A 16,999-nucleotide genomic window follows, 5' to 3' on the forward strand; every position below is an offset into this window, starting at 1 on the left:
GAAACAAAGAGATTGTACCTTTATTGAGTGCACATCAAGGCTTGCCTTTCTACTTTAACATTTGCAAATTACAATACAGGTCAAACAACAGAAGATGAACAACAGTTACCAGGTATTGTACATACTAACCAGCTGTAGAGATGAAGAAGTAGCAGTAGCTTGCACTAATTTTGGAATCCATTACAACAGGGCTGCAGCAAGGGGCTTTGGCTTCCTCTCTCCCTGTCTAACTGGCTCAACCTTGGCTATCGCACACTTGTTTCAAAACTTCCTTCTAACTGAGCTTCATAGGCCCTGCTGCTTTGTGCTATCACAGGGAAGCTTGCAAACAAAATTCTGATGATTAAAATGCAATGCCTAGAGCGGACAATAGCTCTCATGCTTGGCCTTGCTATGCCATCACATCTCTTTGTGTGTTTTGTGATGACAACTATGTTGATAACATGTTAATCCTACATGTTTCATGTTATTTATTTAATCCATTCAAGTGATAAATTTGTCCTCCCTTGCAGGACTCTTCACCTGTGAAATAGTATGCTTTTCATGTATTATGCGGATTTTGATGCTTATCGTGTTTTTGTTTTGCTTTTACAAAGTTACAAAATGATGTGTTTTGAGCAGAAGCCATATTAATCCATTTCATTTTTCTTTCCCCATTTGATCTATTTGTTTTTCCTTTGATCCATTGCTAGAAGCTCCCCAGCCTCCTTCCCATGCTGTTCCCTCCCAGCCCCTGTCTACTTCAGGTACAGAAGGTGCAGCAAGTGCAAATGCCACTGATAGTACAAATGCCAGCTTAGTCAATGGTATGTTGAGAACACCTGGCTTTTTATTATTTATTTTGACGAATTTCTCATGCTCCACCTGTCCTAAACCTTATCTGCAAACTGCACAGATGTTTTTGTATGCATGTGATTATATTGGGAAAATATATTAACCAATAAGGCTTGCAACGATAATCCAATTGTCAGCAACTGTACTCCAGGCATTTTTCAATATTTCAAAATGGAATGGCACATAGAGTGGAGAGGGGTACTGCTGTGGCAAGCCTGTGGGATAAAAGCAATAGACAAAGCCAAAGATTTGATTGTATCAACAGCCTTTTTTTGCGAATGTCCCAAAAATATTGAAAAGCACTCCTCTATCAGGCTTGAAGGATTATTGTACTGTCAGTGACTGGCTCCTTTTGAGGAGTTTCACTTGACACAGCAGCTCACAAGCACTGCTGAGGTAATTTCTTCTGCTTATTCACACTAACTGATCCCTAGGGATGGCATGTTTCAGTGACAATAAGAGAATTTTAAAAGGTCACACATATAACCAGCCTCTCTCTATTTATTTTTGACTGATAAATGATCACCCCTTTACAGATTGGTTTCTATTAATGCATGAAGGTGAATTTTGCGAATGTGTTGTGACTAGCAGTGAACCTTGCCTGCAGAATCTGCAGAAAACCGCCCCCATATTATCTAAAATCTAAAGAAGGTGTTGGAGATTTTCAGTAGGTGATTGATTTTTTATCCTTTTCACATAATGCCGTAACCAGCAAAGAGGAATGTCATGTTCCAAACACTTGCGTTTAAAATGGTCGTGTATTGTTGCAAATTTGCCTGTGGGCTGTAAGATTCTTTGAGCACCCTGGGTTCACAGTCTCGTCCAACCATGTATCAAGTGGGTTAAAAATTGTCAAAATTGTTTTCCTGAGCACACAACGATCTATGCCATTAAATTGTTGACAAATACTGGAATTTTGCAACACCTTTAAAATTTTTGAAATTGCATAAAATGCATTGCAGTTTGACAATGAGATTAACACTATCTCCCATATTTTCTCACCTTGACTGCCAAGGTGATTGCTGTGTGCAATCCTCAGGTGTGGAATTCTCAGGCCACTGCTAGTGGAGTCCCAAGAGTAACCTGGAGAAGGACTTCTGTGATTTTAAAACCCCTTGGCAATGTGGAGAACAAAGTGGAAACTTATGTCCTGACCTGCGATGTTGCCTTACAATACTACTGCAGTGTGTTCTGACCAAGTGCTACTGTTTCGGTTTTTCAAAGCATTTATACAAAACTGATTTCTGTGAAGATGGTTTAACTGTTTAGCTGAAATCAGTAATTTACTATTGCTAGGCCCCATCCTCAAAGCAGATATGCATCATCAGATCACATGCCGCTACATTTAGTAAAGGCTATTCAATGATTCACAGACCCTCTTTCGTAGTGTAAGATAAAGTACAGGGGAATCTAAACAAACTTGTGATTCTTGTTTTCCTTTTGAAGTAGATTGATTGGTTGGGTAAACTGAATGATCTGGTTCCATGATTGTACTGACAACTTTTTGGTATAATATGTTTTTTGGTCAACTTTTGATGATGTAGCAAAAAGACCAAAAGATTGATGAGGCTTCACTTGGGGTGTAATGGCAGTTTATACAATACTGAGTGATTACGTATTTTGAGGGAGAGTATTTTGCAAGAGTTTATGTCCTGGGTTCCATGGCTGCCTAACTTTACACTGTCAGTAAAATTGCTTCCAGCAGGATCTCCATTGACGGATTTATTTGAAGTGATTGTTCCATTTTGCTTAACTCCATTGACTTCAATTCAGAGCCCCTGAAATGAAAACTATCTTTCTTACCACAAAACGTATGCTACGGTTATTTAACTGAAAGCTGAGGAAAGACAGAAGACTGTTTGTGTGGGTTTATTTTGTGCATACATAACAGCAATGCTAATCTCTAAACTTTATATTTACAGAGATAAATAACACTAAACACCCAAGAAAGTGCACACAACATATTTGAGTGCTTTGTTTTGTTCTGGATATCTCGAATCCACCTGAAAAATGTAGATTTGGAGTGTAAAATCCATCATTACAAAACATCTGACAGTTTTATTTAAGCTTATGCACTGTTGGGTTAAGTTTCTGTTGGACAGCATGCTTGTCTCGTATAGTGCATGTATTTTACATTATATTTCTGTCTCAGGCATTTCTAGTCTTGTTATAGTGTGAGGTATCACTGACCTTTGTTAGCTGAGATAATGTTGAGATCTGGGCTGTTTCTGTTCAGATGGTTGAATGTTTCACATTATTTCAAAGTGCATTACTGATATCATATAGGAATTGCGTTAAAAATTTAGCAGATGCACTTCACACAACACTGTTTTTAAGATAACTGAAATTAGAAATTTATTTGGAAGGAAAAAAATCTGTAATCTCCAGTTATGGCAACAGAATGAACAGTTCTTGGTATTCATATTGATATGGAGCTATTTAATTGTGCATGTCTGAGTGTATTGAAAGCTAATATACATCAGTACATACACAGACTCAAAAAATATAAGCATTTTAATGATAGAGTAGGAGGACAATGACTCAGCATTGACGTCATTAGTGCATTATGGATGTGTGTCAGGAACGGTACATAACCATGTTGCTTATAATTCCCACTTTTGTATGGAACACTAAAAAGCCATTGACTATAACCACTTGCCTGCAGAATTCATTTTCAGAATGTGCACTTAATGTTTTATAGTCAGTATAGGTAATTCTATGAAATGCGTATGACAGATGTGAGGCTAAATTAAAATGGCTCTCATAATACCTGCTACTGAAGCCAGCAATAAGCTGAATCTTTCATGCAATGGGGATTTGCATGATTTCCCATCGGCTGTTTGCTCATCCAACTGTTATTAGTTCTGTGCATTTTTTAAGTCTTCACTTCACCTTTTTGTAAGACATTGATACAAGCAGCAAGGTTAAAAAGTATTAGATGCTTTTTACTAAGACAGGGGGTGGGGGTTGGTGACCACTCAAAGAACAAATCGGACATTTGTCACAAGGGCAGTAATATACCCCTTCTGCATTTTTCCTTGCAAACATAGACATCGATATTACAATACTTAATTGGAATAAAATGCCACCTCATTCACCATTCTCCAAATATTAACTTAGCAGTTCTTGAAACGTATTTCACATCATTTGGATTTGATATTAGTCAGTGCAAACTGATGTAGTTTCATGGAGGTTATAGAAACAGATTGGAACTTGGAAAATCAAGCAATGATAAGTATTGCAGTTGGTTTAAGGCACCAGACAAAAGAACTGTGACTCCTGGAGACACCGGTTCAATTCAAGCTTAGCATTGGTCTTCTACTCGGTAATGAAATTGAGGTCAGAGCCTTATAAACTCACTTTAGCAGTATAGATGAAATAAAGTACTGCATTCTGCTCACAGCAATAATTGCAGACAAACTTGAAATTATTTCACAATTGTCCAAAATTTCAATATTAGGAAGAAGTGATCTATTCACAGTTATTTCTGGGGACGTCTCAAAACTGAACATGAGGGAACCTCAATTAAGTTGTTGGAACACATGGCTTTAGTGCATGAAATTTCTCAAAGGAAATCGGGTTAAAGTAAGGCTAAGACTTAAGACTAAAGTAAAATTGAGATAATTGACCAGGCTAACAAGAATGTACTCTGCACAAATACTCCTGCCGATTTGAATTTCCTTTCCAGATGATAGTCATCAATTTTCATCTTCCCCCAATAATTCTATTCTTACAAACTGCCAAAACAATGCTTCAAACAACCACAGTTAGCACTATAGTATTAATTTCAATATCTGTGTACCATACAATCTCAACATTATCACTATATTTGTAAACAAAGAGCAGTTCTATTTACTGACAACCACTTGGGTGATACCTTTTCACCTGTGCACATGAAATAAATTAGTCACTTGGACTAAATATTCATTATATCAAGCTCCATGGTGTACTGTAACCAGTTACTCCTAAGTAATGTGCTCAGATAGTTTTGCAAATATGATCCTTGAACTTGTGAAACCTTGTGTAGCTAAATAGACTGCTCTTCAATCAGTTGCAGATTTTTGGCCATTAAAAACTATTACGATTTGTCTATTGTGTCCACCATTTTGTTTTATTTTCAGTTGCAATGTAACACTATGTGTTGTCTCTGTTGTGACTCTTCACTGTTTGTTTCTGTTCTGTTTGTTGTACTTTTTCACCATAGGCAAAATGCAGGATGGGAATATGGAGAACAGCCAGAATAAAGGTAACCGTTCTTCTCGACAGTCAATCAATCTCTCTTTATTTTACATTGACATCAATGCCATTCAATTAAGATGTTTCTTTTCTCTAGTTTTCTGAAGTGGTGACCTGGTATTCACTAACTCCTTCCAATTTTTTTTATACAGGAGTTTTTTTTTTAAAATTGGTATTGAAAATGAATATGGTAATGGGGCCTCCCACATCTCTGATGATTCTGTAAAGGATCTTCTAACTTTTTAAAATTCTAAAATGTTTTCTAGTTCTACTGTCTATCATTTAATTCATGCCCAGCCTTCTTATAGACTGTTTTGACAGATGCCTTAATATTGTCATATTTTGAAATTTTCCATCAATGTAGCTTTGCAAAACTGTACAAATACTTTTGCTTTGAAATATTTTTTCAGGTTGAGTATTAGTATGGTACAAAGCTGTTTTCTTAATGACTGAATGAGGGTGCGATATAATAAGAGTATTGCTCGTAAACAGTGCAATAGATACTTGGTAGATGTTTCATCATCCATTAAAGCTTTGCAAATATCAATATTGCCAAATTGAATTTTCGTCTAAAAGACGTGAAAGGAGAGTATAAAAATCAAATCTAATGTGTTAGTTGTCAAAGAATCTTAATTGCACTGGGTTTCCTTATGAAATGGTTTTAAATTTGTCTACTATTTTGCAAATGATGGATTGTTGATCTTGTCAGGATGGAGAGCAGAATGGAGGTCAGGTGCATCCCACAGCGAGAGATTAGAAATAAGAAGATTGAGTCATACCCCTCCATCCTCCTGCTTCCTCTTACCAATGACTCATGCATTAAAGAGCGGACCAGCATAGCACAGCCTGTTACCTTGGGAATAGCATATGAGGACAGAGCAACTGCAAGAGGGGAGAGAGAAACCTGTAAATACATTTTACAAGAAAAAATTTGGACACACATCCATGTATTTATTAAAAAAATTTAGTTTCAGCTGGCTTTCTGGTGAAAATAGAGAAATGCTAAAACCTGTTAAAATTCTGCTAAATAATGTTGGATATTAAGCACATCGTGAATTCCTACCATTAAAGAAAGTCTTTGCTTTAGTTAGCAATATGTCCTACATGTACGTGTTAGGTGTGAGACTGCAAAGATTAATTTGTTGCTTTTTGTACCTGTTTAAGGTGTTTGATAGTCCATTGCGAAACAGAATTAAGCCACCATCTTTATTTAGCACACAACTCCAGTTTTGACAGCAACACTACCTGTACATCTTTTAAGCACTGATGAAGGATATCAGAAAGCAAAGTTAAAGATGCACTAAATGAATTGGAGGAGATTTTTACTCCTTCTGCCCAGGTGGTAGCAATAGGGGTGGTGGGCTTGCTGTCTTCCTCCTGCTCCAATGCTATTTTTCCTACCAATTTCTGGAGGTACCCAACCAAATGAGATAGCCTCATTAGCCTGTGGAAGTCAGAGTCCAATAACATACATAGAATACTGAGGCAATCCACGGGATGGGACAAGCGCTGCAGATATTAAAAAAGAACCCAGAATGTTATGTTTTAAGATCATTGCTGCAAGATCAGGAGGAAAACAGTTGCTTCTCTGGGATCCACGAGAATTAAGTGGCTTGCCACCATCCGTTTTCCCCCTTCAGCAATCCCTCCCCCTCCCACTGCCGCTGAGCACCTCATTCCCCAGGATTACCTTCCTGCCAGCTGGGTCAGTCTTCAGGCCGCTGGAGCTGGTGCGGAGTAATGGGCACCCATTTGGTGGCTGCATTTCACCACCAGTCATTCCTCAGAACAGACCAGATCTCCCTGCCATTTGGTGGCTGCAGTTCACCACCAGTCATTCCTCAGAACAGACCAGATCTCCCTGCCAACAGGAATGAGTGTCCTGCCAGCAACAGTCGTTTATAATTAACATTTACCTCATTCACTGAGCAAATATTGAACAGTAAGGCATGTTGCAGTTCTTCACTTGTCTTCAGCTTCATTTCCGAAAGTTACCGATGGGGATTTAGAGGAAGATCGCCTTTTGTACATCACAAATTAAAAGAAAAATATCGATTTTGAAAGTTTTAGAAGACTTTCAGCCCTCAGGTGATTGCTAAAGGGTACCAGGTATATGTGATCAAGGTATTTTTGACTGGCTTTCTTTAATTTATTTAAATTTAGCCAAGAAACAAGATGGTGCAGCTGCCATGGAAATGCAACCTCTCAAGAGTGCGGAAGGTGGTGATGGAGACGACAAGGAGAAGAAGAAGAGCGGTACACCAAAGAAAGAAAAGTCTGTATTGCAGGGCAAACTCACCAAACTGGCAGTGCAGATCGGAAAAGCAGGTGAGCCGATTGCTAATTCGGAGAACTATTAACCTTGACCGGGTGAAGTTGTATGAACCATGCTGTTAACAGACCACAGTTGCCGCTAATGCCCCTTCAGGGAATCTTCAGGCAACTTAATTTTCTCAAATCAACTGTTCTGAAACCAAATCAAAATGGTGCAGTTGCGGAAAATCTGAAATAAAAACAGAAAATACTGGAAATGCTCAGCAGGTCTGGCAGGATCTGTAGAAAGAGAAATAGAGTTAATATTTCAGGCCGAGGACCTTTCATCAGAACTCCTTATGATAGGTCATCGACCTGAAACGTTAACTCTGTTTCTCTCTCCACTGATGCTGCTGGACCTGCTGGGTATTTTCAGCATTTTCAGATTTTAGAACAGGCTATAAAAACAATGTTAGCTCCCAGAGAAATTCGCCCTGCAGTATCACTGGTGCTTTATGAACTACTGTGGTCCAGTTTTTGTAAAGCTACCTTGTGTGGTCAATAAATTTAGAAAAATGATTGTGCGAACAAATGAACCATCGGAAATCATACCATTGTGCTTCATATTTACACTTAAAATCGGACCTCAATCAATTTGCTAAGAAAAATACCTTCCTAAACAAAAATTAATATAGGCAAGTAACTGAGCAACGCCAAGAAGTAACATTCATTTCCTCAGGCCATACACATCCACAAATAATAACTTTGCTCAAACATGCAGGGTTGAATTTTACCAGGGAGCGGGCGAGGGTGCGTGGGGCGGTGGTCTTTACAAAAGATCGTTCCAAATCGACTGATTGAGAAGAAGGCCACACTGCAGTGATAACATGCTGCCTTCAGCCTTAACAAGCAGAGAGTGGGGCTTCCACCCTTCAGTGGGAGGAAACACCATTCTCAAAAGTTGCTGTTTGGTCTGATTGGCTGGCAGCTCCAGCAGTCCCAGCAGTGCCCAAGCGCAGTAGTGGCTACTGCTGGGACTGCAAGCAGAGTCTGGGTAAAAGAGCAATGGATGCTGGATGCAGGTAAGTCCCGGGTTTTTTAGGAGGGGAATGGATTGGGCACCCTTGGGATAGCTGGGGGATGGGGGGAAAAGGTATGGAGGGAGGGTTTTGAAAGCTAGTTGGGGAGGCAGAAAGGGAGATATCGTCTTGGAGGTATGGGTGTCCCTGATGAACTCAGGGCACCCTTACCTTCCTGTTTTTTCACCCCAGATGGTGAAAAATCAGACTCACCACTCTTGCCTGCCTGCCTATGCCAGCCACATTATGGCCTGGGCAGCATAATATTGGGAGCAGTTGGCTCGTTAACAAGCTGAATTGGCCATTCATTTTATTTTTCATAGTGGCGGACCTACTCCCAATTTCAGCCCCCACCCGCCTACCTTATTATAGGGACCAGGTCAGGTGCCAGTGGGTCATATAGCCACCCGTCATATTTTGTGTGCCCCCTCCCCCACCGAAAACACCCCCTGCAGAGGGCCGTAAAACCTGGCCCGCTATCCTTTGTACTTTTTAAGATCTTAAACTGCTCTTTTAAAAATGACAGATTTTGGTCCACATGGTTTAGCAATACACATGAAAACTTATTTCTGAGGTTTTTCAAATCACGACATAAATGTAAATCTCTTCTTTATTTCATTTCTTGGACGTAAAATTGTATTTCTTTACAAAGTAACAGCTTTTCAACAAGTCAGAACAAGCATCGGCATTTAAAATAAATGTTTTTCTCAATAAAACGACTTTAACAGGCAATACAGGGAATAGATCTTCTCTAACAGGGGAATCGTGAATAAGATGAACTCATTGGCCAGAATCTTCGGGTTGTCGTGCGGGGGTGGGCCCCACTCGTCGACGTGTGAAATGACGCGCGGTGACGTCAGGCGTGCGTCCCGACATCACCGCGCGTCATTCAGATCTTCAGTTCGGCGGTCACGCATTGGAGTCGGCTGCGCACCCGCCAAACTGTCAAAGGCCTATTAAGGCCATTTAAATATAATTTAAATAATTAACAGAGCTGTCCGTCCAATCTTAAGGGTGACAGGCAGGTGAAGAGCCCAGGTGGCCTTCGCATTTGTCATGAAACCTCATCCACGGGCGGGATGAGGTTTTAAGAAAGTTTTTAAACTTCAATAAAAATTTTTAATAAAATTCATAGACATGTCCCAGCTCATGTGATACTGCCACATGAGGGGACCTGTCTTAACTTTTTTTTTCCTTTATTTAAAGTTTTCAAAATCAAACCAATCTCCCTGAGGCAGCTCTGTGCCTCAGGGAGATTTCTGTGCTCTTTTGCACACATGCGCGAAAGAGCGCAGGCCCCGACTCAGCCTCCTCCCCCCGCCCGCACAGGGAGTGCTCAGCGCTTCTGGGTGCGCATCACATTGGGCGGGCCTTAATTGGCCCGCCCACATAAAATGGCAGCGTGCAGCATATCACAGGCACCGATTGGCTGCGCGCCCATGCCCACTCCTGCTCAGAAAATTCTCCCCATTGTAGATTACATTACAAAAGTGAAAGGGAAAAAAAAATGTCTTAATAGAAAATGGTGCAAGGATGTGGAACACACTGAAGTGTTTAAAGAGAGATAAATGTATATTACGAAGGAAGGTATGAAGGAAAATAAAATTATTAAAGATATGGCAAAAAGGGTAGAAGATTGGGTTTACAGAGATAGACTAACAAAATAATAATGCAGACATTATAATAAGTAAACTAAATTAATATGGTAAGCAAAATTAGAGCTCATGGGATGGGGGAAATATGCTGGCATAGATTAAGGATTGATTAATGGACAGAAAACAGAGAGTAGGGATAAATGGATCATTTTCAGGTTGGCAGGCTGTGACTGGTGGGATACCGCAAGGATCAATACTTGGACCCCAGCTAGGGGGAGGCAGTGATGGCGGCATAGTGGTATTGTCAGTGGATTGGTAATCCAGAGACGCAGGGTAATGCTCTGGGGACCCGGGTTCAAATTTGAATTCAATAAAAATTTGGAATTAAAAGTCTAATGATGACCATGAAACCATTGTCGATCGTCATAAACATCCATCTGGTTCACTAATGTCCTTTAGGGAAGAAAATCTGCCATCCTTACCTGGTCAGGCCTACATGTCACTCCAGATCTACAGTAATGTGGGCAAGAAAACCTCCTGCTGATTATCACGTACTGAGCTCTCTCAGCTGATGAATCAGTGCTCCTCCATTTTGAGCTCCACTTGGAAGGAACACTGAGGGTAGCAAGAGTGCAGAATGTACTCTGGGTGGGGATCTTCAATGTCCATCACCAAGGGTGGCTCAGTAGCACCACTACTGACCAAGCTGGCTATATCGTAAAGGACATAGTGCTAGACTGGGTCTGCGGCAGGTGGTGAGGGAACCAACAAGAGGGAAAAACATACTTGACCTCATCCTCACCAACCTGCCTGCCGCAGATGCATCTGTCCATGACAGTATGGTAGGAGTGACCACCGCACAATCGTTGTGGAGACAAATCCCGCCTTCACATTGGGGTAGCCTCCACCGTGTTAAATGGGATAAATTTCAAACAGATCTAGCAACTCAAGACTGGGCATCCATGAGGCGCTGTAGGCCATCAACAGCAGCAGAATTGTACTTGAACACAATCTGTAACCTCATATCCCCCTCTCTACCATTACCATCAAGCCAGGGGATCAACCCTGGTTCAATGAAGAGTGCAGGAGGGTATGCCAGGAGCAGCACCAGACATACCTAAAAATGAGGTGTCAACCTGGTGAAACTATAATACAGGACTACCTGCATGCCAAACAGCATAAGCAGCAAGTGATAGACCGAGCTAAGCGATCTCACAACCAATGGATCAGATATAAACTCTGCATTCCAGCTACATCTAGCCATGAATGATGGTGGATAATGAAACAACTCACTGGTGCAGGAGGGTCCACAAATATCCCCACCCACAATGATGGGGGAGGCCTGCACATCAGTGCAAAAGATAGGACTGAAGCATTTGCTACAATCTTCAGCCAGAAGTGCTGAGTGGATGGTCCATCTCAGCCTCCTCCAGAGGTCCCCAGCATCACAGATGCCAGTCTTCAGCCAATTCAATTCACTCCACATGATATCAAGAAATGGCTGAAGGCACTGGATAATGCAAAAGCAATGGGCTTTGACAATATTCCAGCAATAGTACTGAAGACTTGTGCTCCAGAACTTGTCCCGCCCCTAGCCAAGTTGTTCCAGTACAGCTACAACACTGGCATCTATCTGGCTATGTGGAAAATTGCCCAGGTATGTCCTGTACACAAAAAGCAGGACAAATCCAACCTGTCCAATTACTGCCCCATCAGTCTACTCTCAATCATCAGTAAAGTAATGGAAGGGGCCATCAATAGTGCTATCAAGCGGCACTTGCTTAACAATAACCTACTCACTGATGTCCAGTTTGGGCTCTGCCAGGGCCACTCAGCTCCTGACCTCATTACAGCCCTGGTTCAAACATGGACAAAAGAGCTGAACTCCCGAGGTGTGGTGAGAATGACTGCTTTTGACATCAAGGCTGCATTCGACCGAGTGTGGCATCAAGGAGCCCTAGCAAAACTAGAGTCAATGGGAATCAGGGGGAAAACGCTCCACTGGTTGGAGTCATACCTGGCACAAAGGAAGATTTTTGTGGTTGTCGGAGGTCAGTCATCTCAGTTCCAGGACATCACTGCAGGAGTTCCTCAGGGTAGTGTCCTCGGCCCAACCATCTCCAGCTGCATCATCAATGGCTTTCCTTCCATCATAAGGTCAGAAGTGGGGATGTTTGCTGATGATTGCACAATGTTCAGCACCATTTGCAACTCCTCAGATACTGAAGCAGTCCATGTCCAAATGCAGCAAGACCTGGACAATATCCAGGCTTGGGCTGACAAGTGGCAAATAACATTCACCCAACACAAGTGCCAGGCAATGACCATCTCCAACACAAGAGAATCTAACCATCGCCCCTTGATGTTCAATGGCATTACCATCACTTAATCCCCCAATATCAACATCCTGGGCATTACCATTGACCAGAAACTGAACTGGACTAGCCATATAAATACTGTGGCTGCAAGAGTGGGTCAGAGGTTAGGAATCCTGTGACGAGTAACTCACCTCCTGACTCCCCAAATCCTGTCCACCATCTACAAGGCACAAGTCAGGAGTTTGATGGAATACCCCCCCACTTGCCTGGATGAGTGCAGCTCTCACAACACTCAAGAAGCTTGACGCCATCCAGGACAAAGCAGCCCACTTGATTGGCACCACATCCACAAACATTCTCTCCCTCCACCACCGACGCACAATAACAGCAGTGTGTACCATCTACAAGATGAACTGTAGGAATTCACCAAATCTCCTTAGACAGCACTTTCCAAACCCACGAGCACTATCATCTAGAAGGACAAGGGTAGCAGATACATGGGAGCACCACTACCTGGAAGTTCCCCTCCAAGTCACTCAGCATCCTGACTTGGAAATATATTGCGTTCCTTCACGGTCGCTGGGACAAAATTCTGGAACTCCCTTCCTAACAGCACTGTGGATGTGCCTAAACCACATGGACTGCAGCAGTTCAAGAAGGCAGCTCACCACCACCTTCTCAAGGGCAACTAGGGATGGGCAATAAATGCTGGCCCAGCCAATGAGGCCCACACCCCGTGAATGAATAAAAAAAAGGCTATCAAGCTACTCAGTTGTATAAAACCAATAAAAAGGAATGAAACCGGACAGACCACCCAGTATCGACCTAGTCTCACAGACTAGTCGAGCAACAGCCTGACATAGTCTCACCGGCAGGACAGACTCAGCAGAGGTGGAGGCACAGTGGTATGCAGTCAGGAGGGAATTACCCGGGGAGTCCTCAACCTCGACCCTGGCTCCCATTGAAGCCTCATTGCACTCTGGGTGGGGGACTTCAATGTCCATCACCAAGAGAGGCTTGGTAGCATCACCACAGATTAAGCTGGCTGGGCCCTAAAGGACACAGCTGCTAGACTGTGTCTGCGGGTAATGTCATAGGCACAGCCATCTTCAGCTGCTTCATCAATGACCTTCCATCATAAGGTCAGAAGTGGGGATGTTTCCTGATGATTGCACAGTGTTCAGCACCATTTGCGACTCCTCAGATACTAAAGCAGTCCATGTCCAAATGCAGCAAGACCTGGACAATATTCAGACAAGTAACATTCACGCCACACAAGTGCCAGGCAATGACCATCCCCAAGAAGAGAGAATCTATTTATCACCCTTGACATTCAATGGCATTTCCATTACTGAATCACCCACTATCAACATCCAGGGGGGTACCATTCACCAGAAACTGAACTGGACTAGCATATAAATACTGTGGCTACGAGAGGAGTTCAGAAGCTTGGAATCTCATGGCAAATAACTCACCTTCCAATTCTCAAAATCCTGTCCACCATCTACAAAGCACAAGTCAGGAATGTGACTTTCTCAAGAAGCTCGACACCATCCAGGACAAAGCAGCCCACTTGATTTGCACCCCTTCCAGAAACACTCACTCCCTCCACCTCCGACGAACAGTGTCAGCAGTGTGTAGAAGAAGCACTGCAGTAACTCACGAAGGCTCCATAGGCAGCACCTTCCATACCCATGACCACTACCATCTAGAATGACAATGGCAGCAGACACATGGGAACACATCCGCCTGGAAGTTCCCCTCCAAGCCACTCACCGTCCTGACTTAGAAATATATTGCTGTTCCTTCACTTTCGCTGGGTCAAAATCCTGGAACTGCTTCCCTAACAGCACTGTGGGTATACCTACACCACAGGGACCTCAGCAGTTTAAGAAGGCAGCTCACTACCATCTTCTCAAGGGCAATTTGTGATTGGCAAATAATGTTGGCCTAGACAGTGATGCCCACATTCTTTAAATGAAAAAAAAAATCACAATCTGTATCAATGATTTGGATGTGTGGACCAAAAGTGATATTTTCAAGTTTGCTGATGACACAAAACTTGGTGGGAAAGTGAGTTGTGAGGGGAATGCAAAGAGGCTTCAAGGAGATTTAGACACACTAAGTGACTGGGCAAGAACATTGCAGGTGCAATATAATTCAGAAAAATGTGAAATTATCCACTTTGGTAGGAAAAACAGAAATGCAGAGTGTATCATAAATGGGGAGAGATTGGGTAACGTTGGTGTCCAAAGGGACCTGGGTGATCTTGCTGGTAAGTCACTGAAAGCTAACATGCAGGTGCAACAAGCAACTGGGAAGGCACATAGTATGTTGCCCTTTATTGCAAGGGGATTTGAGTACAGGAATAAGGAAGTCTTGCTGCAGTTGTATTGGTGAGACTACACCTGGAGTATGGTGTGCAGTTTTGATCTCCTTACCTAAGGAAGGATATACTAGCTATAGAAGGAATGCAATGGAAGTTCACCAAACTGATCCCTGGGATGGCAGGATTGTCCCATGAGGAAAGATTGAGGAGACAGGATCTGTACCCTCTAGAGTTTGGAAGAATGAGAGATGATTTCACTGAAGTGTACAAAGTTCTTACAGGGATTGGGGACGCTGTCTCAGAATAACAGGTAGGCCATTTAGGACTGAGATCAGGAGGAATTTCTTCACTCAGAGGGTGGTGAATCTTTGGAATTTTCTATCCCAGAGGGCCGTGAAGGGTCAGTCATTGAGTATGTTCAAAGTAGAGGTTGATATATTTCTAAATACCAATGACATCAAAAGATATGGGGATAGTGCGGGAAGATGGCATTGAGGTAGAAGATTAGCCATGGTCTAGTTAAATGGCAGAGCACACTTGAGGGGCTGAATGGCCTACTCCTGCTCTTGTGATCCTATATGTCCCTATGATGGATAGAATGACCCACTGTCATTCCTTTGTTCCTAAATATATATTCAGATTGATGAGCCAAGTCTTGAGCTAAATTCTAATATTCACTTTTTCATTGGTTTTGCTTTTGAAAGGTGAAAAATATCAGAAAGCTGGAGCATTGGAATTTGACTAGTTGAATCCCATCAGAGGCAGAAACCCTGCAGTCTGTAATTTTCATGGGTGCTGCCCTGATTACCTGTTGTAACTTCAACAGAAGGTCAATAACAACTCACAGAGAAACAGCAGAAACAGGATTGAGGCCATTTATCCAAGGTTTCTGTTGTGCCCAAAATTATCCACTCAAATTATGTCCGAACCAATATTCTGTTTAAATTCACCATTCCCTCTTTACCCTTGTGTAGTATGCCCATATCCATAAAACCCAAAATTCTCTTGGCTTGTTATGATTGTGTCCAAACTTCCAGGAAATTATTTATTTAACCCTTCGGTTTCTCTGTTCTCCCACACCGCTCAGTCTCTTGACATTAAGTGAATAACTGTTGGTCCTTGTTTTCACTCGCACAGAATATATTACCTCACACTTACCTACATTAACTCACATTTGCCACCTGTCTGCACATTCTGCTAACCTGTCTGTCTTCCTGAAGCCTTTTACAGCCCTTCTCACTGTTTGCTAAACCTCCTATATTGTGTGTCTAAACTTCTCAGTTAAAATGTTAAATATGAAGCAAACGGCTGCTGTAATAGTGACATGCTATTTTTTTTTTTAACTGAATCTTTTCTAGGTTTGGTGATGTCGGCAATCACGGTTATTATTCTTGTGTTATATTTTGCCATCGATACTTTTGTGATTCAAAAACTGCAGTGGCTGCCTGAATGCACACCAGTCTACATCCAGTTCTTTGTTAAATTCTTCATTATTGGTGTCACCGTACTTGTTGTGGCTGTCCCAGAGGGCCTCCCGCTTGCAGTCACCATCTCACTTGCCTACTCTGTGAAGGTACGAATATGTCCACTTATACTGTTCTATTAGTTTCACAGATAAACATTAAAGCAATTTCCTCCATAATGGGTTTTCAAAAAAAATGTTATTTTTGATGATGTCAAATTGCATGTTACAGTTTTTATAAATCAATCTATTGAGACGTGGATTGAGGGAGGAAACCCAGGGAAGAAGCGATATGGTGCTAATGGCCCCACTAAGGCTGTGGTGACAATGAACGAATGACTAATAAAGTCCATCCAAGCATTATGCTTTAACTGTGTAATTTATATTACCAGTAAAGTACCTGTGGCATTAAAACAACTTTGATTGGGCTAGCTTTGGGGATGTCCAAGTGAGGCATCCTTTATGTTGTCTATATTGAAATTTATAAATAATATGATTGAGTGAATTAGAGAGCTTGAAAAGGAAATTGAGGGAATGGTTAGAGATGTGTTACAAGATATATATAAAGAAGTAAAACTCTGCAATTTGGAATATTTTCAGTGTTGACATACAATAATGTAAAGCTGAATGGGGAAACGGGTTCTACAGTGCAGTTGGAGAGGTTGTGCCGGGAAGAAACAGTGGAGTTGTCTTGTAAGCTGCAGTGCTTTTGAGAAGAAGACACAATATGGTAGATTTAACTCCAGGAAAGGAAGGTATGGACAGCGGGCTGAATGCCTGCCTGTAGGCATTTCGAGGGCTGAGCTTCATTATCGTGCTGATGATGAGCACAAATGATCATCTCGCTGCGGCACATGGGTCCAGGTTGGGCAGTGTCGCGACTGACACAGCCA

At 41.9% G+C, this 16,999-nt stretch overlaps 1 protein-coding gene across 13 annotated transcripts in view; it reads left to right on the plus strand.

Annotated features, from left to right (window-relative positions):
- atp2b2 (ATPase plasma membrane Ca2+ transporting 2) overlaps positions 1-16,999 on the plus strand; it is a 404,278-nt gene that overhangs the window by 153,874 nt on the left and 233,405 nt on the right. For 5 of the 13 annotated variants that reach the window (XM_078543393.1, XM_078543387.1, XM_078543389.1 and 2 more), the window contains exons 6-10: positions 80-112; positions 693-806; positions 5,039-5,080; positions 7,234-7,398; positions 16,003-16,217. In XM_078543393.1, the coding sequence (XP_078399519.1) occupies positions 80-112; positions 693-806; positions 5,039-5,080; positions 7,234-7,398; positions 16,003-16,217 (569 nt within the window). The remainder of the gene's footprint in view (positions 1-79; positions 113-692; positions 807-5,038; positions 5,081-7,233; positions 7,399-16,002; positions 16,218-16,999) is intronic. The other 8 variants (XM_078543400.1, XM_078543391.1, XM_078543395.1 and 5 more) reach the window with 3 other exon arrangements.

Source organism: Cetorhinus maximus, chromosome 6 (genome assembly GCF_964194155.1).
Source record: "Cetorhinus maximus chromosome 6, sCetMax3.hap1.1, whole genome shotgun sequence".
Taxonomy (NCBI): Eukaryota; Metazoa; Chordata; class Chondrichthyes; order Lamniformes; family Cetorhinidae; genus Cetorhinus; species Cetorhinus maximus.